Source organism: Mastomys coucha, unplaced genomic scaffold, assembly GCF_008632895.1.
Source record: "Mastomys coucha isolate ucsf_1 unplaced genomic scaffold, UCSF_Mcou_1 pScaffold21, whole genome shotgun sequence".
Taxonomy (NCBI): Eukaryota; Metazoa; Chordata; class Mammalia; order Rodentia; family Muridae; genus Mastomys; species Mastomys coucha.
Window position 1 is genome coordinate 19,913,465 of NW_022196904.1, and position 25,832 is coordinate 19,939,296.

At 39.2% G+C, this 25,832-nt stretch overlaps 1 protein-coding gene and 1 non-coding gene across 2 annotated transcripts in view; one reads left to right on the forward strand and one right to left on the reverse strand.

Annotated features, from left to right (window-relative positions):
• The window catches only part of LOC116100418 (NACHT, LRR and PYD domains-containing protein 4A), a 40,125-nt gene extending 28,347 nt beyond the window's left edge, over positions 1 to 11,778 (forward strand). The window contains exons 9-11 of the mRNA XM_031384232.1: positions 2,296 to 2,466; positions 3,971 to 4,144; positions 10,704 to 11,778. Of these exons, the coding sequence (XP_031240092.1) occupies positions 2,296 to 2,466; positions 3,971 to 4,144; positions 10,704 to 10,797 (439 nt within the window). The 3' untranslated portion in view covers positions 10,798 to 11,778. The remainder of the gene's footprint in view (positions 1 to 2,295; positions 2,467 to 3,970; positions 4,145 to 10,703) is intronic.
• A 3,297-nt stretch (positions 11,779 to 15,075) lies between these two features.
• On the reverse strand, positions 15,076 to 15,206 carry LOC116104333. Its single transcript, XR_004123838.1, has one exon. It is a non-coding gene; the product is annotated as a small nucleolar RNA SNORA33 (small nucleolar RNA).
• Positions 15,207 to 25,832: the final 10,626 nt, after the last annotated feature.

A 25,832-nucleotide genomic window follows, 5' to 3' on the forward strand; every position in this document is an offset into this window, starting at 1 on the left:
TATTGTTATAATATTTTATAAATTTTAAGGAATATGACAAAAAGGATATTGTAGGTATTTAAGGGGGGTTTATGGGAGGACAGTGGTACAAAAGGGAAACAAGAATGATTCAATTCTATTTAATTAAAATATGTTTTTAAATGTTAACAAATTCAGATAAATTGAAATCATGTAACTTTTCTCATCATAATGCAATAAAAGTTTAGAAAAAAAAGAAAAAAGAAAAAAATAGTCTTTCCATAAAAAAATAAATAAATAAACAGCAGTGTAACAGTAATGAGAAGAGAAATGGCAGCTCTCTTGCTTTCAAATTATAAAATCAAGAAGTATTTGAATAATTTAGTGTGGTTGTTTTTCTGATCATGCCAAGTAGATTAGTACTCCGTGATCAAATGGCTTTTGGTGAGAAATCTAGATGTGAGAGGCTTGGTAGAACACTGTTACTTAATTTGTTGTGAAATCTCAGAATCATATTTTTGTCTTCTCTAGAAAGGGGAAAAGGCACAAAATGGAAACACAAAGGAGAATCTATTTTTCCCTCTAACAATGGTTTTGGATATTTTAGAATCTAAAACACACTAAAGGTATAATATAGGATATATTTAAAAACATTAAAAGTATCTATGTTTGCCCACCACTATAAAGCATGAAGAAAAAGTAGTTTAAAAGTATAAAGCACTTGAGGTCTCTAGGAATACTACATTTTTATTTTAAAATATGTTGGGGGAGAGAAAATCAAATTTTATCCAACTTAGTGACATTTAGTATATCATCTGTACTCTAAGGTAGGCACCATACTCTGTTTTATGGGCTTTGGTTGGTTTGTTTGGCCAAACTGGGCCAAAATGAGATCCTACCTCAAAAAAAAAAAAAAAAAAAAAAAAAAAAAAAAGAGTAAAAGCATATGGTACTTTCAAAAACCCTAAAATACAAACATGTTAAGAATATGAAGTGGAAAACTACACTCAAAGTATTTTTACAGATGAAATAGTTGTTTGAGAGCTGGGTAGATGGCTTATCAGTACATAGGTCTTGCTTCTATTGAATGAAATCTGTTTGGCTTCCAGCACTGAAGTCCAGAGATTTAATACCTTCTGAAACTCCAGCTCTGGGAAACCTGACCAACTCCCTTGTCCTTTGTTACCTATGCACATGTGGTAGAAGTGTAAGATTCACACTGAAATTTCAGAAATCAGACACAGAATGGGCTCATCAGAAATAAGCCAATCGTATAATTCAAGTGGATCAAAGATAATTTTAAAAAATGCTGTTTCAACAAGTGTTCCCAGTCAACAACTATTCTTGCAGTTGCAAAGGCTGTGACACCATGTCATCTTTCTTTCCTTTAATATAAAATATGAATCTTGACAGCTGTACAGTGGCACCCCATCCCATGACTTTTCCATGTTTTGGGTTACCCATAGTGTCCAACTGAATTTTCTTATGAGTTTCCTCCCTATAATCAATCACTGCTCAAAAGTATTATTTAACATAGAATTTTTTAACTTTTAAAGGTGTTTTTTGTTTCACTTTATGTCTGTGTGCTTCTGAGTGCATCATGTGTGTGCATGAACCTGAGGAGGTTGCAAAAGAAAATCAGATCCCCTGTACTGGAAGTTATATATAGGTGGTTATGAGCTGCCTCAAATGGGTTTTGGCAAACAAACCTGGGTCTTCTGCAGAAGAAGTATGCTCTTAACTTCTGAGCTACCTTTTCAGCCCTCTACTTTAACTTTAATTACACTGTATTGCAGTTCATCTTCAAGGCCATTGGGTTTATTTTTATTTTTATTATTTTCTTTATTTACATTTCAAATGATAAATGTAAATAAGTTTCCCCTCAAAAAACCAAAAACCTGTTCCCTCCCCCGCTCCTGCTCACCAACCCACCCTCTCACTCTTCCTGGCCCTGGCATTCCCCTACACTGGGGAATAGAACTTTCACAGGACCAAGGGCCTTATCTCCCACTGATGAGCTGAAGCTGGAGCCATGAGTCCCAGCATGTGTACTCTTTGGTTGGTGGTTGAGTCCCTGGGAGCTCTGAGGGTACTAGTTAGTTCATATTGTTGTTCGTCCTAAGGAGCTGCAAACCCTTCAGCTCCTTGGGTCCTTTCTCTAGCTCCTTCATTGAGGACCGTGTGCTTGGTATACTCCCCTTCCATTGTCTATGAACCACTGAGATTAGGTTGTCTGAGAGGCTCAGTGCTGTCTGAAGGTTCAGGCAGCAGAGTCTTGTGAAACACTTCCTCTTCAGATCTAGAAGTAACCACTGCATTGTGAATTTTCTCTTGAAGTTTGAGACGTTGTCTCATTACCACTAGTGGCTGCCAGGACCTGGCTGAAGTTCTGAGGTGTAACCAGAACCTGACCAGCCTACAAGTTTCAAACAATAAGCTAGAAGACGCTGGTGTGAAGCTGCTGTGTGATGCTATGAAACATCCCAACTGCCACTTAGAGGATCTTGGGTAGGTGTCATCAAGGTTATACCTGTATCTTTGAGAGTGCCAAAAGGTGGGTGATTAATGTGTAGAAAAAAATTAAAGCTCCATAGGGGCCTGGAGAGATAGGTGGCTCAGTAGTTAAGGGAGCTGCTGCTCTTCCAGAGGACCTAGGTTTAATTCCCAATATCCACAAGGTAGCTCAGAACTGTCTTTGACTCCAGTTTCAGGGGACCTGCCAACTTCATACATTAATGTATGTAGGTTAAAAAAATAAAATGAAAATAAAAAGGAAATAAATAAATAAATAAACAAATAAACAAATAAATAACTTTATAGAGGCAACATAACAGCTAGCAGTGGTTGTATAAATAAGCCACTCTATAAGTTCAAGCCCAGAAGCAATGAATTTTTTCTGCTGGCCGGACAAGGGGATGGTGCATGGATAGATGTCTAGATAGATGGATGAAGAGATGCATGGATATATAGGTGGATGCCAGTTTGGACGAGTGAACACATAGATGGGTGGATGGCTAAGGGTTGCCTTTCAGGGATAAATGTTTATTATGTGGATGAATGGATACATATTCATTGGATGAATGCATAGATGATTGGATGTATGGATGGGTTGGTTGGTGATTGAAGGTTGTTGGCATAGATGTATGGTTGTATTGATGGATGGAAGCATGCATAGGTCAGATAGCTACCTGTATATACATGGGTACATAGATAGTTGGATGGATACATGGATACATGGCCACTGGAGACAACAGGAGTGCCTAGATTATATCTCCTTGACTTATTTGAGTGGACTAACTGATGTAGCAACTGCTTTGGCTGGCTTAAGAAAAATAGATTAAGTGGCTCATACAACAGAGATTTATTGATAAACACAGTTGTAGATGCTAGAAGTGAGATTATGCTTCTAAAAGGGATGGCTCCTTTAGAGAACCAAGACAAGAAGTATGTTACAGGCTTTTTTAAAAATTGACTTGAGAGTGCTCACTTCTCCATGTGTCTTTACAGATACGTAAGATTAGATCCCACCCTAGTTTCATCATTATCTTCATTGCCTCTGTAAAGGCTCTGTCTCAAATCTGGTCCCATAGGACACTGGGAATTAGAACTTCAACTCATGGGTTTTGATTGTATGTAGTTCAGTTGATGACAGAATGAATTTCAGTGGTTCAAATCAAAAGGTATCAAGGTGCTTGAGATGTAGATTCAGAACTCACTAACCATCACTTCACTGTATTACCCACTGTGAGGTACAATTCCATCCTAGGTTCAAAGGCTGGGACTGTACACCATTAGTGGAACTAGTAGTTCACCACAGACATGAATACTGAGAATGGACAGTTGTAGTCACATCTGCCAATCAAGGGTTAATTTGATGTCATGGACACTGGGCTTTAAGAGCCCATCCTTAGAGACTGTGGAGTGAGCATAGGCTAAATGGTTAAATTACTTCTCAACCACAGGCCTTAGCAATTTGACATAAAAGTGTTCTTTTTTGTTGTTGTTGTTGCAGGTTAGAAGCCTGTGAGTTAACTGGTGCCTGTTGTGAGGACCTTGCTTCTACATTTACCCAGTGCAAGACTCTGTGGGGGATAAACCTGCTGGAGAATACCTTGGACTACAGTGGGTTGGTTGTCCTGTGTGAGGCTTTGAAACAGCAGCAAACATGTACCCCATATGTACTTGGGTGAGCTGGCCTCTGATCTTCTGGGTGGGGATAAAGTGAGATCTGAAATGTGCAGGTAATAATCATTTAAGATAGAAATATGAGTTCAGTCCATAGAGTGATTACAATACAAATGAAGGAACCATAGTTAGATCCTCAGAAACTACATGAAAATCTAGGCATGTGGTTTGCCATTATAATCTCAGTATTGGAAGGGTAAATACAGGAGTATCCTTAATGTTCCCTGGGCAGCCAGTCTACTCAAATTGGTGATAGACCCTTTCTCAAAAATCAAGAATAATACCTGAGGTTGACCTCTGACATCTGAATGTTCACATACACATTCAAAATGCAAATAACTTAATAATAAATTCGCTAGTCATACCAACGGTTATCCTGCCATTACTGCATCAGTAAACACATCTTGTCATGAAACCCCACCTGTTACTGATAGACTATGGGCTGTGAGCATACACATCTGTATGGTCAGGGTCTGGCAGAGCCTCTCAGGGAACAGCCATGCCAGGCTTCTGTCAGCAAGCACTTCTTGGCATCAGCAATAGTGCCTGGGTTTGGTGTCTGCAGATGGGATGGATCCCTATATGGAGCAGTCTCTGGATGGCCTTTCCTTCAGTCTCTGCTCTGCTCTTTTTCCCTGCATTTCCTTTACACAAGAACAAATCAGTGTTAATAGGTAGGTGATCCCATCCCTCAACTGGAGGCCATGCTTAACTTCTAAATATAGTCTCAAGAAGTTCTCTCTTCCCTTTATTGAGTATTTCAGCTAATGTCATTCCTGTTGGGTCCTGTTAGCCTCTTACTTCTTGGCATCTGGGACTTTCTAGTGGGAACCCCAGTTCCCCATTACCCACTGCTACACACCTATTTGTGCAATTTCCTGACCCTCTATACTTCTCCCTTGTCTCCTCCCACACCCATTCCTGTCTACCTTTTTTCTCCAGCTTCCTTTTCCTCCCAGGTTTCCCCCTCCTTCTATCTCCTGTAATTATTTTCTCCCCCCTTCTAAGTAGGACTGAACCATTCACACTTTGGTCTTCCTTCTTCTTGAGCTTCATATGATCTGTGAGTTGTGTTGTGAGTATTCTGAGCTTTTCTCCTAAAATCCCATTATCAATGAGTACATCCCATGTGTGTTCTTTTGTGATTGGGTTATCTCCTCAGGATGATACTTCTAGTTCCATCCATTTACCTAAGAATTTCATGAAATCACTGTTTTAAATAGCTGAGTAGTATTGTAGTATTCCATTGTGTAAATGTACCACACTTTCTGTATCCATTTCTCTGTTGAGGGACATCTGGGTTGTTTCTAGCTATTATAAATAAGGCTGGTATGAACATAGTGGAGCATGTGTCCTTATTACATATTGGACCATCTTCTGGGTATATGCCCAGGAGTGGTATAGCTGGGTCCTAAAGTAACCAATTTTCTGAGGAACTGGCAGACTGATTTCCAGAGTGGTTGTACCAGCTTGCAATCCCTCCAGCAATGGAGGAGTGTTCCTCTATCTCCACATCCTTGCCAGCATTTGCAGTCACCTGAATTTTTGACCTTAGCCATTCTGACTGGTGTAACGTGAAATCTCAGGGTAATTTTGATTTGCATTTCCCCGATGACTAAGCATATTGAACATTTCTTTAGATGCTTCTTAGTCATTCAAGATTCCTCAATTGAGAATTCTTTGTTAAGCTCTGTACCCCATTTTTAAATTGGGTTATTTGGCTCTTTGGAGTCTAACTTCTTGGGTTCATTGTATATATTGGATATCATCCCTCTAATGGATGTAGGGTTGGTAAAGATATTTTCCCAATCTGTAGGTTGCTGTTTGGTCCTGTTGACAGTGTCCTTTGCCTTACAGAAGCCTTTAAATTTATGAGATCCCATTTATCTGAAGTTGATCTTAGAGCCTGAGCCATTGGGAAATTTTCCCTCGTGCCAATGTGTTCAAGGCTCTTTCCTATATTTTCTTCTATTAAATTCAGTGTGTCAGTTTTTATGTGGAGGTCTTTAATCCACTTGAGCTTTGTAAAAGGAGATAAGAATGGATTAATTTGCATTCTTATACATGCTGACCACCACTTGAGCCAGCACCATTTCTTGAATATGCTTTCTTTTTTCCCATGGATGGTTTTTGGCTCCTTTGTCCAAGATCAGGAGACCATATGTATGTGGGTTTAATTTTGGGTCTTCAATTCTATTCCATTGATTTACCTGTCCATCTCTGTACCAATACCATGCAGTCTTTATCACAATTGCTCTATAATACAGCTTGAGGTCATGGAGGGTGATTACCCCACAAGTTCTCTTATTGTTGAGAATAGTATTTGCTATCCTGGGGTTTTTGTTGTTACAGATGAATTTGAGAATTGCCCTTTCTATCTCCGTGAAGAATTGAGTTGGAATTTTGATGGGAATTGCATTGAATCTGTAGATTGCTGTTCATCTCATTAGATGTTGAAAAAGCATTTGACAAAATACAACACCCCTTCATGGTAATAGTCTTAGAAAGATCAGAAATTCAAGACCTATACCTAAACATAATAAAAACAATATACAGCATACCAATAGCCAACATCAAACTAAATGGAGAGAAACTTGAAGAAATCTCACCAAAATCAGGGACCAGACTAGGCTGCCCACTCTTTCACTATCTACTCAATACAGAGCAATTAGACAACAAAAGGAGGTCAAAGGGATACAAATTGGAAAGGAGGAAGTCGAGATATCCCTATTTGCAGATGATATGATAGTATACTTAAGTGACCCCAAAAATTCCACCAGAGAACTCTTATAGCTGAAAAGAACGTCAGTAAAGTCACTGGATATAAAATTAACTCAAACAAATCAGTAACCTTCCTCTACTCAAAGGATAAACAGGCTGAGAATGATATTAGGGAAACAACACCCTTCACTATAGTCATAAGTAATATAAAATATCTTGGTGTGACTCTAATGAAGTAAGTAAAAGATCTGTAGGACAAGAACTTCAAGTCTCTGAAGAAAGAAATTGAAGAAGATCTCAGAAGATAGAAAGATCTTCCATGCTCATGGATTGTCAGGATTAACATAGTAAAAATGGCCATTTTATCATAAAATATTTTTAAAATTAAAAAAAATTCAAGTAGTGTTCTCTCACTTAGAATAGGGGCATATTTCAGGAGTATTAGGTTAAGTAAAAAGACCTTCCTTGTCATGTGAGACAAGGTGAGTACCCAAGTATTAGTGATATTTGGTAATATTACAATAATAATCCATCAAAATGCTTACAAATATGACTTTGTTTATGCTCACAGTACTGACTTGAGATTGTCTGGATCAGCCGGGCAGTGGTGGCCTTTAGTTCCAGCACCTGGGAGGCAGAGGCAGGTGGATTTCTGAGTTCGAGGCCAGCCAGGGCTACATAAAAAAACCCTGTCTCAAAAAAAACACCCCCCCAAAATTGTCTGAATCTGACCAGTCATTCCTTTATTTTTTTCCTCCAACATAGTAGTAATTAATGATATAAGATAACGTTTTAACATTTAAACATTTTTATATAAGATTTTTTTGTTATGTGATTTGATTTTTGCTCACCTAGAGGTTAATGTGGGTGCTCTGAGAATATTTATGTTAATCTAAGGGGTCTAGGTTAGTCTGTTTGTAGACAAAGCTTATATATGTCATATAAATATGTGATTCAGACTGTTTTATATAAGCATAAATTATTTTATAAATATGTTATACACTATATAATATTATTTTTTATAACACTCAGCATTTATCCTTATGTTTCATTTTCCTGCCTATCGTCTTCAAACTCATATGGGATCAAGGTAATTTTAATGGAAGTATGTGTGTTCAGGTGCACTTGTGAGGTGACCAGATGACAACTTCTAATGGTCATAATGGTCCACCTCAGTTTCTTTTGAGATGGAATCTCTCTCTGGAACCTGAAAATAACAAATTCTGTAAGGCTGGTTAGCTAACAAGTGCTAGGGACCTGTCTGTCTCTGCTTCATTGGTTCTTGGACCACAGTCATATGCCACAGTCATATGCCACAGTCATATGCCACAGTCATATGCCACAGTCATATGCCACAGTCATATGCCACAGTCATATGCCACTGTTTCCAACTTTTTATGTGGGTGTTGGGAAGTAGCCTTAGGTCTTCCTGCTTGTATAGCAAACACTTCACTGGGAGAGCTATCTCCTCAGGCCCCCAAGACCAGGATCATTTTAAGTTATATTGAGCCACTTATTTCTAGGAAAGTAAAATCTTATCTGGGTGTCCAACCTTTTGACATTACACACACACACACACACAGAAAGAGAGAGAGAGAAAGAGTTCAGACTCAAAAACCATATAGTTTGTTTTTTTTAAAAAAAAGTTGTATTGTTTTGAATAAACTTAAACTTTTGTGCTAAACCTTTTCAGAACTACCTCTCTTCTTCATATAGTCCATGGATCACATATCTATGAGATATTGGGTTAAAATGTTTATAACTCTAGCTGTCTTTCCTGAGAAGGCACAGGTTCACTTCCTTTAAGATTTCCTCTTGCAAATTCCCCTTCCCCATGAAAATGTTGAGTGAGTGAAAGATTTCTTTCTTAATTGGTGTTCCCTGGAGGTTTTAGAGGGTACCAAGCTGAAGTGGATGCATAATGAATTAGAAAGAGGTAAGTTAACTGTCATTTTCTGAGCCTTCTAGCTCTGCATTTGATTTCAGTTTAGCCATGTTTACTCTGCAGGTTGGGGCATGGTATAAGTTCCTTTCATTTGATCTGGAAACTAAGCATTGTCATTTAACATGATAAATTAAGAAATATACACATCAGATAATGTGGCAGATCCTATGAAACCAAGTAAATTTCTGTGGTGTTCTCTTTCCCACCACCATGGAAAGTCTCAGAAAGACATATACTATAAACAACATATGTCCTAGGATCATGGTTCAATCCTATGGTTAATACTTGACACATAAAAATGTACATAACATGATGATTTGAACAAAATGTCTTCTACAGGCTCAGATGTTTGAACACTTGGTCTGCAGTTCATATTTTTATTTAGGTAGGTGTAGGTAATGTAACCTTGCTTGAGAAAGCATGTCCCTGGTACAGGCTTTGAGGTTGCAAAACCTCATGAGCTCATGCCTAATGAGCTTTCTTTGCTTCATGCTTATGGTTCAAGAAGTGGCTCAGCTTCCTTCTTGTACAACAACTCTTCCCTACCACCATGTTGATGGACTCTAATCCTCTAAAAACTGTAGGTGTTTTATGCAAATAGTCTACTTGCTCTGCAAGTTGCCTTCGTGTTTTATTACAATAGTAGGTAATTAATCCAAAATGAAAACAGAGACAGGAACAAGGGTTTGAGTGTGTGTGTGTGTGTGTGTGTGTGTGTGTCTGTATGACTCTGACTGTATGTGTGTGGGTGCACATGTATGAGTACAGTTAGCTAGAACACTAAGACCAGACAGGTCCTGGAAAGAATTACTTTCTGGGACTTGAAGAAAAAAATCATCAAGCCTTTTCCAAGTCTTCTACCCCAAACCCTAAGACGTAGATGGAGTCAGTGCCTCTTATCACCATTCTGGGTATAGACATCAAATTGAAATATAAAACAGTTGTGGTGTAAAATTCATAGTACAGAGATGGTCAGAGCAGAATCTGTGAAGAGGTTTGGGCAAGTAAAGTACTTGCAGCATAAGTATGAGGATCTGAGTTCATCCACATAAAAAAAGTTGATTGCAGTCTCACATGCCTGTAACCTTGGAGCCAGGGAGAAGAGTGGAGACAAGGAAGCTCCCTGAAGCTTGCTGGCCACCCAGTCTATGAATAGCAGATTCAGTGAGAGACACTGACTCAAAAAGATAAGGTGAAAACCACACACACACACACACACACACACACACACACACACACACACACACACACCCCAACAAATGTGTTTCCTTCATTTTTTAAAATGTGTATGAGTATTTTGCCTGAATGTTTATTTTGCCTTGGAGGATAGAAGGTGGTATCAGATCCCCTGGAACTGAAGTTTCAGATGGTTGTAAGCTTCAGTGTGGGGAATTGAATCTGGGTCCTCTTCAAGAGTAGCCACTGCTCTTAATGATAGGACCATTGCTCCAGTACTCAAATCAGCTTTTATGGAAGAATCTGGATGCTAAACCTGTAACAGCACACCATCTTATAGCACAGATGTTGTACCCTATTTAGAGGGAACATCAAGATCTCCTGAATGTGGCCTTGGAAAAAAATATAGAGGGAAAATGACATGGGGGAAAAAACAAGCAGAAGTGTGAGGTATGGAGAAATAGCTCTTCAGTTAAGATCAGTTCCTGCTCTTGCAGAGGAATCAGCTTCAGTTCCCAGTTCATAACATGGCAGCTCACAACTGCAATAACCCTAGCTTCAGAGGGTCCAGGGACTGATTTCTGATTTCCACAGGTATCTGTACACATGTGGTTCATATAAACTCACACAGGCACATACATACACATAACTAATAAAAACTTTAAATCTTAAAACAAGAAAAATTAATTAAAACCATCAATTTTTTATATCTTTCTAGATTGCGAATTACTGATTTTGATAAGGAAACCCAGGCATTTCTGGTTGCTGAGCAAGAGAAAAATCCCTCCTTGTGCATCCTGAGCAGTTTGTAAGCAGAAACAGAGAACAAGGATGGAAATTCTGATGCAAGAACCATGGGCTTCAATCAATCTCTGAAAAAAGAAAGCAGGGTCATTATTTTGGCCCATCGTATACAAAACTTATAGATAAATAATGCTCTAACAGGATATGATTTCCTTGTACCACATTAAGATGTGTTTTGCAATATAGATGTGGCTTTTTGTTTGCACTACAGATTCAAACAGGCTATTCAAAGACATTCATGCTAAAAAAAGAAAGCTGGACTATAATGATATTTTCTTTTCCATACTGGCATCTTGAGCACCCAATAAAGTGTTAAGTATCTTTAAGTAGTGGTATGGAGATTTCTTAAAATGAGATTTGCCTGTTAGTAGATTACTGGAGCCATAGAGTAGGTCCAAGCAGTAGTGGTACCCTAAAAGATGGTTGGGGAGTTTTAATGGGCTATGCATGAGAAACCTTTAGCAGAGGCCCTAGACTGGACATTCAGATAATAGAAACTGTTGCTATTTTGTGTTTTTTATTAAATTATAATTTATGTGGCTTCCAAGTTTACTGACTTCTAGCTTCAAATGTGTAATGTTATACATAGTTGTGTGTGTATGTGTGTGTGTGTGTGTGTGTGTGTGTGTGTGTATACACATGAGCATAAGTACCTGCAAAGGCCATAGAGGATGTTAGATACCTTGGAGCTGGAGCTTTAGGCACTTATGAGCTGAAAGATGGAGTCCAAACTGAGATTCTGAGACAGGCTGATCTGAATTGATTCTTAGTCCCACTGTCAATCTAACTAGGGGTCTTCTCTTTCTGGATGAAAGCACTTAAAAGGAACATGTTTATATTTGTATTATTTCCTTGAATATTTAATACTATGTATTCTGATCATATTCACCATCTTTCCCTCTTAACTCTTCCCAGTTCCATCCTCCTCCCCTTTCCACCCAATTTTGTGTCATTCCTCGCTCTCCTATCAATACCAATATGTGTTATCCAAGCATTCTTGGATATGTGGTCTTTTACTGGCGCATGGACAGGGGTTGCATTTAAAGAAAACTGATCCTTCATATTAGTAACTAACAGTTACAACTCCTCAGCTAGGGGTGGACCCAACTCCACTGTCCATGCTGGAATCTGGTCTTAATTTGGTCTTATGTATGTCTTATGCATATGAAAATCATATATTTTTTATAGAAATCACTCATTCCTTCTAGCACTAAAAACAAGAGCAAATACTGTTTTTAATCAAACCCCATCTTATTCCTCTCTCTGTAAATTCCATAGGCAACCCTGTCATAAGACAAGTGGATGATCCAGACTTTCAATGACATAAAATATTGATTTTTTTCAGTTATCTAGAAGAAACCTCATCTTCAAGTTGTCAATATTGTTGGTCTGTCCCTGTAGCTACTTGTATGTGCCTACCAGCACAGATAGGAATGAGAGGGTGAAAAACCATAGATAAATAGTTTAAATTTGTATACATGCATGTGCATATATCTATCCCTGTGTGACCAAACTAAAAGCAAAATAAATATGAAATATATATTTATAAATTTGCACCACTTTTAGTGATGCTTTAAAATGTTAAAATAGAGTTGGTGAGATTGCTCAGTGGTTAAGTATTCTTTCCACTAAGATGGATAGCCTCAGCTCCATCTCTGGCATTCTAATTGTGCAAGGAGAAAACTGAGTCCCAAAAGTAGGCCTGTGACCACACATAGCTATTCACAAAAAATAAATATACAAAAACAAGTTAATGCAACTAGTTATAGTATGTCACTCATCTGTGGTCCCAGTACTCTGGAGATAGAGGCACACAGCTCAGGATTTCAAGGCTATTCTTGCTATATAAGGAGTTTAAGGCTAACCTTGGCTACATGAGACCTTGTCTCAAGGAAAATCCCAACTTAGGTAGGCATGAAATCCCACCTGTAGTTCAAGAGCTATTGGCAATTGATACCTCCTGAAAGAAAGAGTCAATTTTCTTTAAAGATGTAGACACTGATAAGGTGACCATTACTCCAGGGGAAGGCACAATATCCAAGAGTATGTGGGCAGCAGAAATTATACTTAATGTTGTTAAAAACTGGAAAACCAGTTAGTGACTAAATGTGGGAGACACCATTCCTAGAGAGACATGTACTAGCTATATTCACCCCAGATAGGGAACAATGATAGAACAAAGAATGTACCACCTGATCCAACATGGGTGAGCATTGAATTTTATTGGGATTACTGAGAGGAGCAGAAATGATGCAAAGTCTGCTATATCCCAAAAGGCCACCCTAGAATGGGTGACAGTTCACACCCCAAAGCTAGGAACCTGGATTACGTTGACCACCCTGCAGGCAGCTCAGCAGGTTGGAGTGCCCAGTGCAGATACCTAGCTGGCCTCTGCTTCTTCTAGGCAGTTCTGTGAGTATCTACTTCTGTCTGAAGCTTGAAGGGAAGGAGGCAGAGGCTGGACTCTGCATTGTCTTTACTGTTTAATCGTCAATGGGGGTAGAAAGGCACTAATGAATCTAGTCCATGTCAGGGCCTTTCTGGAGCTACTTTGAGCTATTTTCTGTCTCAAGGAACTTTTACTGGGTGCAGTGTCTTAGTTCCTCCTTAGAACACTCTTGACTTACCTGCTTGTCCTGTCCTATAAGTACAGTTGACACTGTTAAGTTCATGGTCCTAGTAGTTGGGAAGAGGAATTCCAATACCAGAGAAAGGGTGTGAGGACCCTCAAAATAGATGATAGAAAAAAAAACATAGGATGTTGGTTGCCTAGAGTCTGAGTGTTCTTAAGAGGAGGCAGGAAAATTCAGGTTGACTATGTAAGGTTAATTTGGAGACAAATGTTATATGAAAGCAGTCTCTGGTGATGTTGGGGAGAATACAGTTTGAAAGGCTTATGTTACCTCAGAATATTCTCTTGAGGTGTTCAGGTGGGTTCTGAAATTGAAACATTTCAGGAACATGGATGACTGGGGAAGCCCTTGGCAACAGTGAGAGGGACAGTCTTTAACACATTTTTGGGGGTTGATATGGAGAAGTAGAGAGAACTTGGCTTTGGTTCCCTGTCAGTGTTCTGGGTTATTCTCAATGACTTGTAGAAGAAAAGACAGCCATTACATGATGAATTTAGCCTTCTTAACAGCAGAGAATCAGCTTCTGAAGTACTGAACCCCACAGATTCCGCAAAGCTCTTTTTCATTGCTACACAAAAGGCACCATTAATGAGTCAATTTCAGCATGTCAAAACTTCTTCCTTTTTTATTTTGTTTTTGTTTTGTTTGTTTTTTTGTTTTTTAAAATTTTTTTTGAGACAGGGTTTCTCTGTGTAGCTTTGGCTGTCCTGGAACTCACTGTGTAGACCAGGCTGGCCTCAAACTCAGAAATCCACCTGCATCTGCTTCCCAAGTGCTTGGATTAAAGGCGTGCACCACCACTACCTGGCTCTGATCTAGGATTTGTCTTGAAAGACCTATCACTTAAGCAATTCTCAGCCATAGGAGACATCCTACTTTGCCAGGTCTGACTCCAGATAGTTATGCAAAGGATCTGAGAATACTTCAAAAGAATAACTCCATAAAATCTCAGATCACAACCACTGACAAAAGGCTACATTAAAGCTTAGGTTTCATTACTCCAGATTCATGCCAGATATGAAGGTTCTACTAAAATTCTGCTACTATTAAGAAGAAAATGCAGGGAATGCCAGGGCCAGGAAGTGGGAGAGGGTGGGTTGGTGAGCAGGGGAAGAGGGAGGGAACAGGGCTATTTTATTTTATTTTATTTTATTTTATTTTATTTTATTTGGAGGGGAAACTGGGAAAGGAGATATCTAGTGATATCTTCTGGTGTGCATTCCTAGCCTCCATAGGCACATACATGCATGCACATAGAGATGACACAGATGCACATAAACTTTAAAACTTAACATTTACATGATAATTGTTAGTCACTATTGCAATTGCTATAAATTACAATAAATAGATCAGTTGTGTTTAAATAATATATTGAATTTTAATAATCTGTTAACTGTTCTCAACTAGTGGTTCATGAAAGGGGTTCTATATCAAATAGCCTGCATATCAGTTATTTACATTATGATCCATAGCAGTAGCAAAACTACACTTCTGAAGTAGGAATGAAGTAATTTTATTGTTGGGGGTCACCACCACATGAAAAACTGTATTAGGAGGTAGCAACATTAGGAAGTCTGAAGACAACTGAATAACATTTAAATCAATTTTATTCTTTTTTAATTAATTAGTTTATTTTTTTATTCTTTTTATACTGTATGTAGCCATTTGTAGGGACCTTAAAGACTTCAGCTGTCCTTAAGGCTCGTAACATGGCATCATTATTGTCAGTCTTTCCTAAATTTCTCAGCATAAACATTGTGATAAGTAGATCAATTGGCTGGCTATTAATTTTCTTCTTAAAATATTTATTTTATGGTTATGTGAGTACTAGTGTGTGTGTGTGTGTGTGTGTGTGTGTGCGTGTGTGTGTGCGTGTGTGTGTGTGTGCGTGCGTGCGTGCGTGAGTGTGTGTGTGTGTGTGTGCGTGTGTGTGTGTGCTTGTGCATGTGTGTGTGTGTGTGTGTGCGTGTGTGTGTGTGTGTGTGTGTGTGTGTGTGTATGGCACGTGTGTGCAGAAGCTCTTGGAGGTTGAGAGGGCAGACATCAGATCCCCTGGAACTGTAGTTACAGGTGATAATGAGCTGCAGTGGAGAATTGGACCTGACCTGGGTATTCTGTAGGAGCAGTAAGTATTCTTAATCCCTGAATCATCTACCCAGTCTTTAAATTATTTTTTTCAAAAAGTAGAAAAAATTATTACTAGTTCAGGGAGCTTTCTTAATAGAAAAAAAATCGACTTATTCCCATACAAATATTCGGGTTCAATTTAACTCTGATACATTTAATGCAAGGTAGATTTCTTCTTTAATCTAATAGAATCACTCCTCTTTAATTTTTTCTCTGTTAATTAATTTATTAAGTTTACATCCAGATCCCTCCCCCTCTCCTCTTGTTCCCAGTCCCACTCTTTTTTGTCTTTTATTTGTTTAAATTTCAAATGTTATCCCCTTTCCAAGTCCCCCCCTGAAATTCCCTATCCCATCCTACCTTACCCTGCTTCTATAAGGGCACTCCCACACACGCCTACTCAGTCCCACATCACTGCCCTAGCATTCTTCTACACTGGGGCATCAAGCCGTCACAGGACCAAGATCATCCCCTCCCACTGTTGCCAGATAAGGCCCCTTCATCTCTTTCAGTTCTTCCCCTAACTCCTCCATTGGGGTCCCTTGCTCAGTCCAATGGTTGGCTGGGAGCATCTACCTGTGTATATGTCAGGATCTGGCAGAACCTCTCAGGAGGCAGCTATATCAGGCTCCTGTTAGCAAGCACTTCTTGGCATCCACAATAGTGTCTGTGTTTGGTGGCTGCATGTGGGATGGATCCCTAGGTGAGGCAGTCTCTGGATGGCCTTTCCTTCAGTCTCTGCTCCACTCTCTGCCCCTGTATTTCCTTTAGACAGGAACAGTTCTAGGTTAAAATTTTGGAAATGGGTGGCTCCATCCTTCAGCTGGGGGGAGGGGTGAATGCTTAACCTCTGGATATGGCATCTACAGGTTCTCCCTCCCCTTTGTGGGGTATTTCAGCTAATGTCATCCCTGAGAGGTCCCGAGAGGCTCTTGCTTTCCTGGCATCTGGGACTTTCTGGTTGCTACTCCCAGTTCCCCACCCCCCATTGCTACACACCTCTGTTCAATTTCCTGACCCTCTGTACATCTCCTCCCATACCTGATTTTTCCCCAGTCCCACTCTTACAGACCCCTCCCCTATTACCACTCCCTTCTCTTAATTTTGTTTTTGCAAAAGAATGAAGTTACCTGCCAATGCCACCAGAGGGCACTAGATCCACTGGAGACAGAGTTACAAGCTTGAGTCAGTGCTGCTAGAGGGGATTCCTCAAATGTTCTGAGCTGCTGAGCTGTTGATACACCTCACCAGTTTTGAGTTCTGTCTATAAAACACACCCATACTCTGTGTTCCATTTAATTATGGATATTTTTAAATGTTTTTATTGGATATTTTCTTTATTTACATTTCAAATGTTATCCCCTTTCCTGGTTTACCTCCCTCCAGGAAACTCCCTATCCCATACTCCCTCCCCATTTCTATGAGGGTGTTCCTTCACCCACCCACAGACTCTCACTTCCCTGCCCTTGATTCCCCTACACTGGAGCATATTTGGAGCCTTCATAGGACCAAGGACCTCTCTTCCCATTGATGCATGACAAGGCCAACCTCTGCTACACATGCATCTGGAGAGTCATGTGTACTTTGTTGATGGCTTAGTCCCTGGGAGTTCTGTGGGGTGTGGTTGGTTGATATTGTTGTTCTTCTTATGGAGTTGCAAATCCCTTTAACTCTTTCAGTCCTTTCTTTAACTCCTCTATTGGGGATCCTGTGCTCAGTCCAATAGTTGGCTGTGAACATCCACCTCTGTATTAGTCAGGCTCTGGCAGGGCCTCTCAGAACATAGCCATAGCAGGCTCCTTTAAGCATGCACTTCTTGGCATCCACAATAGTGTCTGGGTTTGGTAATTGTATATAGGATGAATCCCTAGGTGGGACAGTCTGTGGACGGCCTTTCTTTCAGTCTCTGGTCAACACTTTGTCTCCACATTTGCTCCTGTGAGTATTTTGTTCTGCTTCTAAGAAGGACTGAAGCATCCACATTTTGGACTTCCTTCTTTTTGAGCTTCATATGGTCTACAAATTGTATCCTGGTTATTTGGAGCTTTTAACTATAGATTTAAAGCTCAGGAATGCATACACTTCTTTTCTGCTGGTCCCCTCCAATAATAATAAACTCATTATCATGGATGTTTAGAAGAGACATTAAAATGATGGGTTATAAGATGAAGAGTTGGCTGAGTGTGCAAAATCTAGGTTCAATTCTCAGCACCTACATGGAGGATCACATCCTATTCAAGCACCAGTATGTGTCAAGCACAGACCTACATGAAGGCAAAACACTTATACACATAAGATACAGTAAATATAAAACATTTTAAATGATTTATTATTAATACCTTGTTTCAGTTCAATTTTGCAAACTAGGTACAGCTAACTCTGCTCTAGACAATCAAGAGTCAAGTTTTTAATAGATGATTTATTTGCAGAGTTTTATAATGTGAACCACTAGGCAACTCATAGTATTCTTTCATTACATTGGTATAGTAAAACACTGACCAAAAGCAACATGGGGAGGAAAGGGTTTTATTTGGCTTACAGGTCCATCAGAGGAAACTGAGGCAGGAACTGAAGTAGAGATCTCTGAGGAATTATGTTTACTTGCTTGATTCCCTAGGGATCAAGCTCACTTGCTCACACTACTTTTTTCATTTAATCCAGAGCTATTTCCCCAAGCTTGGCACCACCCTGTGTGGATGCGGGCCTCTCACAACCCACATTGATAATCAAGAGAATGCCACCACAGATTGGTCTACAGAACAATCTGATCGAGGCATTTCCTTCACTGAGATTTCTTAGACTCAAGTCACTCAAACTTTTATCCAGATGACAGAAAATATGCACAAATAGATTTTTTTATTTAAACACAAGTAACTAACACTCAGAGTTCTTAAAAGACTTAGAGCTTTTCAATTTATAGCCAGGCAGTGGTGATACATACCTATAATCACAGAATTCAGGAGTCAGAAGGCAGATGGATCTCTGAATTCAAGGCCAGCCTGTTTTACGCAGTAAGTTCTAAAACAGCCAGGACAGACAACCATTATCTGGAGGTTATGGGGTGATCAATCATAGTCTTCTGACCATGGGAGGAGACACAGATCTGACATCTTCTCCTTATAGACTTTGTCAAAGGCTTCACATTGAGTCACAGTGAAGAGATTCTTCTAGTCACCAGAAATGGCTATCAAACACAGAAGTGAATGCAGGTAGAAAATGAAAACTTGCACTTGCTCAGCTGAGCCTGTCACTCTGTCATCAATCCAATTGGTATTTTCTCTCAAGATTGAAATCAGTCCTCCTAGAATTTTCTGCCTCATACCAACTGATGGAAGCCTGATACGGCTGTCTCCTGAGAGGCTCTGCCAGAGCCAGACAAATACAGAGGTAGAAGCTTCCAGCCAAACATTGGACTGAGCCCAGGGATCCCTGATGGAAGATTTGAGGAAGGGACTGAAGGAGTTGAGGGGGTTTGCAGCCCCATGGAGGGAGCAACAGTGTTAACAGGCCAGATCCTCCAGAGCTCCCAGGGCCTGGACCAAAAACCAAAGAGTACACAGGGAGCGACACAGAGGATGACATTGTTGGACATCAGTGGGAGGAGAAGCCCTTAGGCCTGAGGGTGATTGCTGCCCCAGTGTAGGGGAATGTCAAGGTGGGAGGACAAGAATGGGTGGGTGGGTGGGAGAGGACCCTCATAGTGGCAAGGGGAGGGGGAGGGGAAGGGAAGACCTGGAAAGGGGAAAATATTTGAACTGTAAATAAAGAAAATAAATATCCAATCCAAAAAAAAAAAAAAAGAGGCTACTTTGAACACAAAAGGAAGTCCACTTGTGATGATGTAAAACTGGTAGATGTGAGTGTCAAAAAAGCTAGATGGGAAATCGTGGTATTGAAAGTGTAATGAAAAATCTGAGAAAGTTTCTTCTCATACCTAAACCTCTGTCATCCTTTGCTTATCAATGTTGAAAAAATGGCAACCATGTGATAGAACAGCACATTACAAAAGTGCCACTTCAGATTTTCCTGTGTCCTTCAACTACTTTTCCAACTAAGGTGATATTACAGTAATGGAGCTATTACACAATATATGATTAGAAAAATCTCCATGAGGAAAACATATGCATTGTTTTTTTCCACATGGTTTTTTTTTTTTTTGTAATACATTTCCAATGAAACACATATCATCTACCACCACAAACACATCCCAATGTTATTTCTTGGGTTGTATATTAACTATCAAGTCCCATTGCCCTTGTTCCTACACATCAGCAACATAGTCTCACCTTCTACAATTGTTTTTATAAATGTTATATAAATGTGTACTGATTTATGGTGTTGATATCTGTCACGCAGCATAAAGCCACAGGACTCTATCTACAATGCTGCATATGTAAATAGATTCTTTCTATTACTCATGAATAAAATTATATCTGTCATGTTTTAAACCCACAATAACCATCTGAACTGGAAAGTCTTATTATTATGACTATGTCCCTAGTTTCTTACAAATTTGGTTAATGTCACTTATATAAGAATATATGGCACATTAGGATTCCTATGGATGTATCATACCATTCTTAAATATTCTTTTAATTGTTGCATAGTAGATTTACTTTGAGAATCACACTGTATGGCCTGGTATGACCTGCAATTCTCTATATAGACTAAGCTAGGTTCTAACTCACATAGACCTGCCTGCTAGAGCCTTCTGAATGCTGAATCTACAGGCTGTTGCCACTGGATCCATTTGTTCTATAGTTGTTTTAAATATAGTGTCAGTCTTGATCCAATCACAGTACACAGCTAACACCTCAATAATTCAATATGAAATATTAAAACAAAGTGTAACAAAACATAATCCGCGCAGAGACAGAATAAATAGAAAAAAATGAATGAGTCAAATAGAAAACTAGGAACATCAGTTTTCAAATTTAACAAAGAAAAGTAAGATCTCGTAAAAATTCAAAGAAATGAAAGCTCTGCAACTTTATTGATATTAAAGTATACATTAAAAATTTATTCAGGCAAAGTCAAAGCTTATTAGATCCTTGGGGGAAAGCATGTGGTACATTTTCTTTATTGATGACCGAGGCAGGATGGGCCAGCTGACTTGGTCACCTCTTGCACCTCTTACATAAGAAAGAAGCCTGCACAACCAATGGGGAGCAAGTCAGTTTTCAGCACCCCTTTGTGCTTCAGCTCCAGCTTGTGTGTCCAGTTTTCTGCCATGAGATCTATGGAAGCTGGAATACAGATTGTACCATGAAGTAAGCCCTTTCCTTGCAAGGTTGCTCTTGGTTATGGTATTTTATTACAGAAACACTTACTAAGCCATACGCTTTCCTTAATATCAGTGCCACAGTAAATGTTCCTTAGGTCAAATTTTAAAAAATCTACCTGGATGCATAAGAGGCAAACTGTTACAGAGTGAGTTTCCCTAATCAATATATCAAGAGATACAATCAGACCAAAGATATAAAACAAAAGAGGATGACATTCTCTATCTTTGATATCCATCTGGGATGAGTAGTTACCTCTTTTCTTGCATTAATTTAGGCCTGCCTATTGACAATTATGTGTCAATACCTATTAAGTTATTAGCCACATCCATATGGAGACAAAATGTGTTGAAGTCTTTCAAGTAAAAACAAGAATGATTTTTGATTAGACGGCCCTATTGATAGAGGGAAATAATAATGAACATGGATCTTTATAAGTTCATTTGAGTAACTCATTGACATTCTAATTGTGAACTTTGTGTGAATATTCATTTTAGGGCATGGCAATAAGAGGTGGGAGACTAGATCTATGTAGGTGAGATTAGCCTGGAGCTGACGTGCTACATGGCAATTCTTCATCCTCCATCTTCCTAGTTCTGGATTTCAATTCAGTTTTGGATAGAGTATTTGTGACAGTTAGTAATTCTGCCTTTTGGCTTTGTCATTTTGGCTGTGGTTTTCAGCACCAAAAGAATACTGAACAAGGATCCATAAGTTCTCTAAAATTCAACAGTAAAGCAGATATCATGGGAATTCTACAGTCAGAACTTCTCTGATATGTCTCAACCACAATCGTGAGTTCACAAATGAAATGTGAAACAAATTACAAATACAGTCTGGAAGATAATCACATGCATAGGTGTCCATAAGAATCAGGATGGTGTAGATACACTGTGATTCTGACTTGGGGTATGGATGTGGTACAGCCTTTGGCAGTGTCTTTGCAGAAGAATCACCATGGTGCCGACCATGACGCTGATGGACACTGGGTGATGGGAAAACTGCAAGAAGCTTGTAGCTACACTAAAATCAGAGTTGTAACAAAACCATTTGATTTCACAGAGAGTATCATTTCCTGTGGTCACTGGACCACTGCCTTTCACTGGAAAACAGACATTATTTAAAACCACAAACAACTGAATAGTTTGACAAAAGTAACCCATAGTTTTAGAGGCTGTTCCTCTGAAAACTATTCTATTCCATTTACCAAGATCAAAGTGAGAATCTCGTACTCTTTTACAAATAGCCTGCTCCTTAAAAGCTAATATTAAAATGGCTGAGACTTACAAGGGAAAATTTTATGAACCACAACAACATGCAATTATGATTGTGAGAATCATCTAGCTGTATAGACAGAAAGTTTGGTGCTTAAAAGTGAAAAATCTGACTATAGGACACAATCACAAGAGGATCTAAGATAGTGGATATCAGGCAATTCTAGTCTTCTAGAATCTCCAGGGAATAAATTGGGCACCACTGTGTAACAGGTATCAAAATATTTATTTGAACATAGACATATATAATCATATATATATACATAATCATATATACTCATATATTAATTCATCAAATCATAATAGGTGTCATAGTGTTTTACTACTGTGAGCAGACACCATAAACAAGGCAACTCATAAAGGACAACGTTTAATTGAGGCTGGCTTACAGGTTCTGAGGTTCAGTCCATTATCCTCAAGGTGGGAGTTCAGCAGTTTCCAGGAAGACATGGTACTGGAGGAGCTGAGAAGTATACATCTTCATCTGAAGGCTACTAGGAGAACTGGCTCCCACACGGTTAGGAAAATGGTCTCATTGTCCACTCCACAGTGAAACACTTCCTTCAACAAGGCCACAGCTACTTCAACAAGGTCACACCTCCTAATCGTGCCACTCCTTGGGCCAAGCATATTTAAACTATCCCAATAGGAAATGATCCAAAGCAGCAGAATGGCATGTCCACAGCATGTCACAGGGATAGGCACAGTTTTCTATTCTCTGTCCTTCAAAATCATGAGAGGTTGTACAATAGAAGGCAACTACAAGAGTTTAAAAATGTCGTAGTCTTTTGTTAAAGTTGAAAATCTTGTCCTCAGAGATCAATAGTTCTTTCAGGAAGCTCTCTATTTTTTTTTTTACTCGTTCTTCTACAAGTAGATACAACTATGTGAGAATTTATCAAAGATTTTGTTGGATCATGATGTTACTCGTGAGAATGGAAGGAAATTCTCCTCTATCTTGAGTGTCACCTGTACAGAGTGGACCCTGCTCAAAGTCCTCTTAGTAAGGTGCTCATGGACTCCATGAATAAGAGGACAAATGATTTCCAAAGCTACTAGATATTTTATAGGGTGTTCCATGTTCCTTCAGGACTTAGTTGACCTTGGAGGACTAACCATCTTAATTCCTCTGTCCACAATAGATAGTATAGGGTTGAAAGTTTTTGAAAAACTAGAACACTTAAATCTCTCTCTCTCTCTCTCTCTCTCTCTCTCTCTCTCTCTTTCTCTCTCTCTCTCTCTCTCTCTCTCTCTCTCTCTCTGTCTGTCTGTCTGTCTGTCTCTGTCTCTCTCTGTGTGTCTTTTTAAAAGGAATTAAGTTAATTTATATGTATGAATGTTTGCTTAAAAGTATGTATATATACTTGCATGGCTGGTACCCACAGTGGTAAAAGGGCATTGAATCCCCTGTAACTGGAACCAGAAATGGCACTGAGCCATCATGTAGATCCTCTATACTGAATTTGTTCATCAAAAACATAAGCAAACATCCTGCCCTCACAGCAATATCTCCAACCATCTCCTGGGTAATATTTAGACAGGGTTGTGGCAAAAGCAAAAAGTTGATTGATTGAATGATTGATTGATTGATTAACAGATTTACTGGACAACTGTTTTTTCCATTATAGCAGCAGTTTTGGAACTTACAAAGAACAGATTAATAGTTTCAGAGAATTCCATTGATTTCAATGTATTGAACTTTGACCTTAGAATGTTAAGATCACAGATGCCATATCAACATCTCATCTTTCACACTCAGTTTATAAATTACTCAGACCCTCATAGTGTGGTAAGGCTTGCCAGCTTTCTTTCTCATGCTGGGGAAATATTAAGCCATATTTATCTTTATACACAAATTCTTCTTTGTTCAAAATATTTCCATTCTTATCTTTCCATCATGTTTTTTTCTATGTACTGTTTACATCTTATTTCCTTCATTCACATAATGAAACAGTGAGATTAGTAAATTAATTTAAGTAGGAATTTTTAAAATTTATTAATTAATTTATTCCCTTTGCATACAAATATCAGTCCCCACTCTCCCGCCAGTGCCTCCTCTAACAGCTCATTTACCAATCCCCTGTTCCCTTATCCTTTGAAAATGGAAACTGTTCCTACCTGGTTATCTCTCTCTCTCTCTCTCTCTCTCTCTCTCTCTCTCTCTCTCTCTCTCTCTCTCTCTCTCTCTCTCTCTCTCTCTCTCTCTCTCACACACACACACACACACACACACACACACACACACACACTCACACACACTTGCCACTGCACATCAGTCACTGCAGGACAAGGACAAGGCTAATCCTTCCTCACTGATGCCAAACAATCCAGTCCAGTTAGGAAATGGGATCCACAAACAACAAATTCAGGGACTACCCTTGCTCCAGTTGTTGGCGGACCCTCATGAACACCAAGCTACACATCTGCTACAAATGCCAGGTAGGTCTAGATCCAGTCCATGCTTGCTTTTCAGTTTGTGGTTCAAGTCTCTGGGAGTCTCCAAGGATCAAGATTATTTGATTCTCTTGGTTTTCCTGTGGAGTCCATATCATCTTCATGTCTCTCAATGCTTCCCCAAACTCTTTTACAAGACTTCCTGAGCTCCATATAATGTTTGGCTGTGGGTCAGTCTTGACATGTTTCTACCAACTATAGTGTTGAGCCTTTTAGAGAACAGTTATGCTATGTTCCTGTCTGAATATCATTAATAAAGTCAGGGACTGATTCTTTTCCATGGTATGGTCTTAATTTGGGGCAATCATTGGTTGGCCATTTCCTCCTTCACAGCTCTATCTTTGTCCCTGCATATCTTCTAATCAGGACACACTTTAGGTTGAAGGTTTTGTGGGTGGGTTGTAGGTGTACATTTGTTCAAACTACTTTAATAAGGGTCCAACCTTCCCTGTAGCCCACCACCCACTAGAGGTAGTAGGAAAAAAGGTTAAAAAGATATGAGGGAAATGGACTTGTTTAGAAATAGTTCTTTGGGGCAATTCTAATCATCATTGTTCTCAGTCAAGTCACCTAGAAAACAGCAAATTAAAAATAGCAGCTGGAATTCTGTCCACTAGGCAGATACCACACATGAACCAGCAGCTGCAGTACAGTTCACTCAGCAGACACCATTCAGAAATCAGAAAGGTCAGTTCAATTCAGAAGAAACCACAAGGCCTGCCAATTGGCCTGAGTCTGAGGAAGTGGCAAGAAACAGCAGGAATATCATGAGAAGTTCTTTGGCAAGTTTCTCAACGTCACCACAAGTGAAGTTCAACAATGCAATATAAGTTGAACAGTACGTTCATGTTGTCAGTGAAGAATAGAATAGCAAAGTTTCCACTTTAGTGGGTTTCTATCCTTATCCTTCCACTGGGAGTTCTGCCTTGTTCCTTTAGTGGCCACTTCAGGATCCATATCCCCCACTGCTAGGAGTTTGAGCTAGAGTCACCCTCATAGACACCCTAGGGCCTCCTTGCATCTCCTATCTCTGTCTCATACTAGAGATACCTATTTTGTCTGATTGATAGTGTCCTCTCACTCGCAGAAACTTTTAAGTCATAAGGTTCACCTATGCCTCTTGGATGTCTTTGTTACTTTTTTTCTAGAGCTTTCAGCTGTATTTTTAAATTACCACTATGAAAACTGTCTAATTTCTAGCAACTTAACAGCACAACTGAAAGCCCTAGAACAGAAAGAATATCCAAATTAACAAAATCAGAAATTAAAAGGG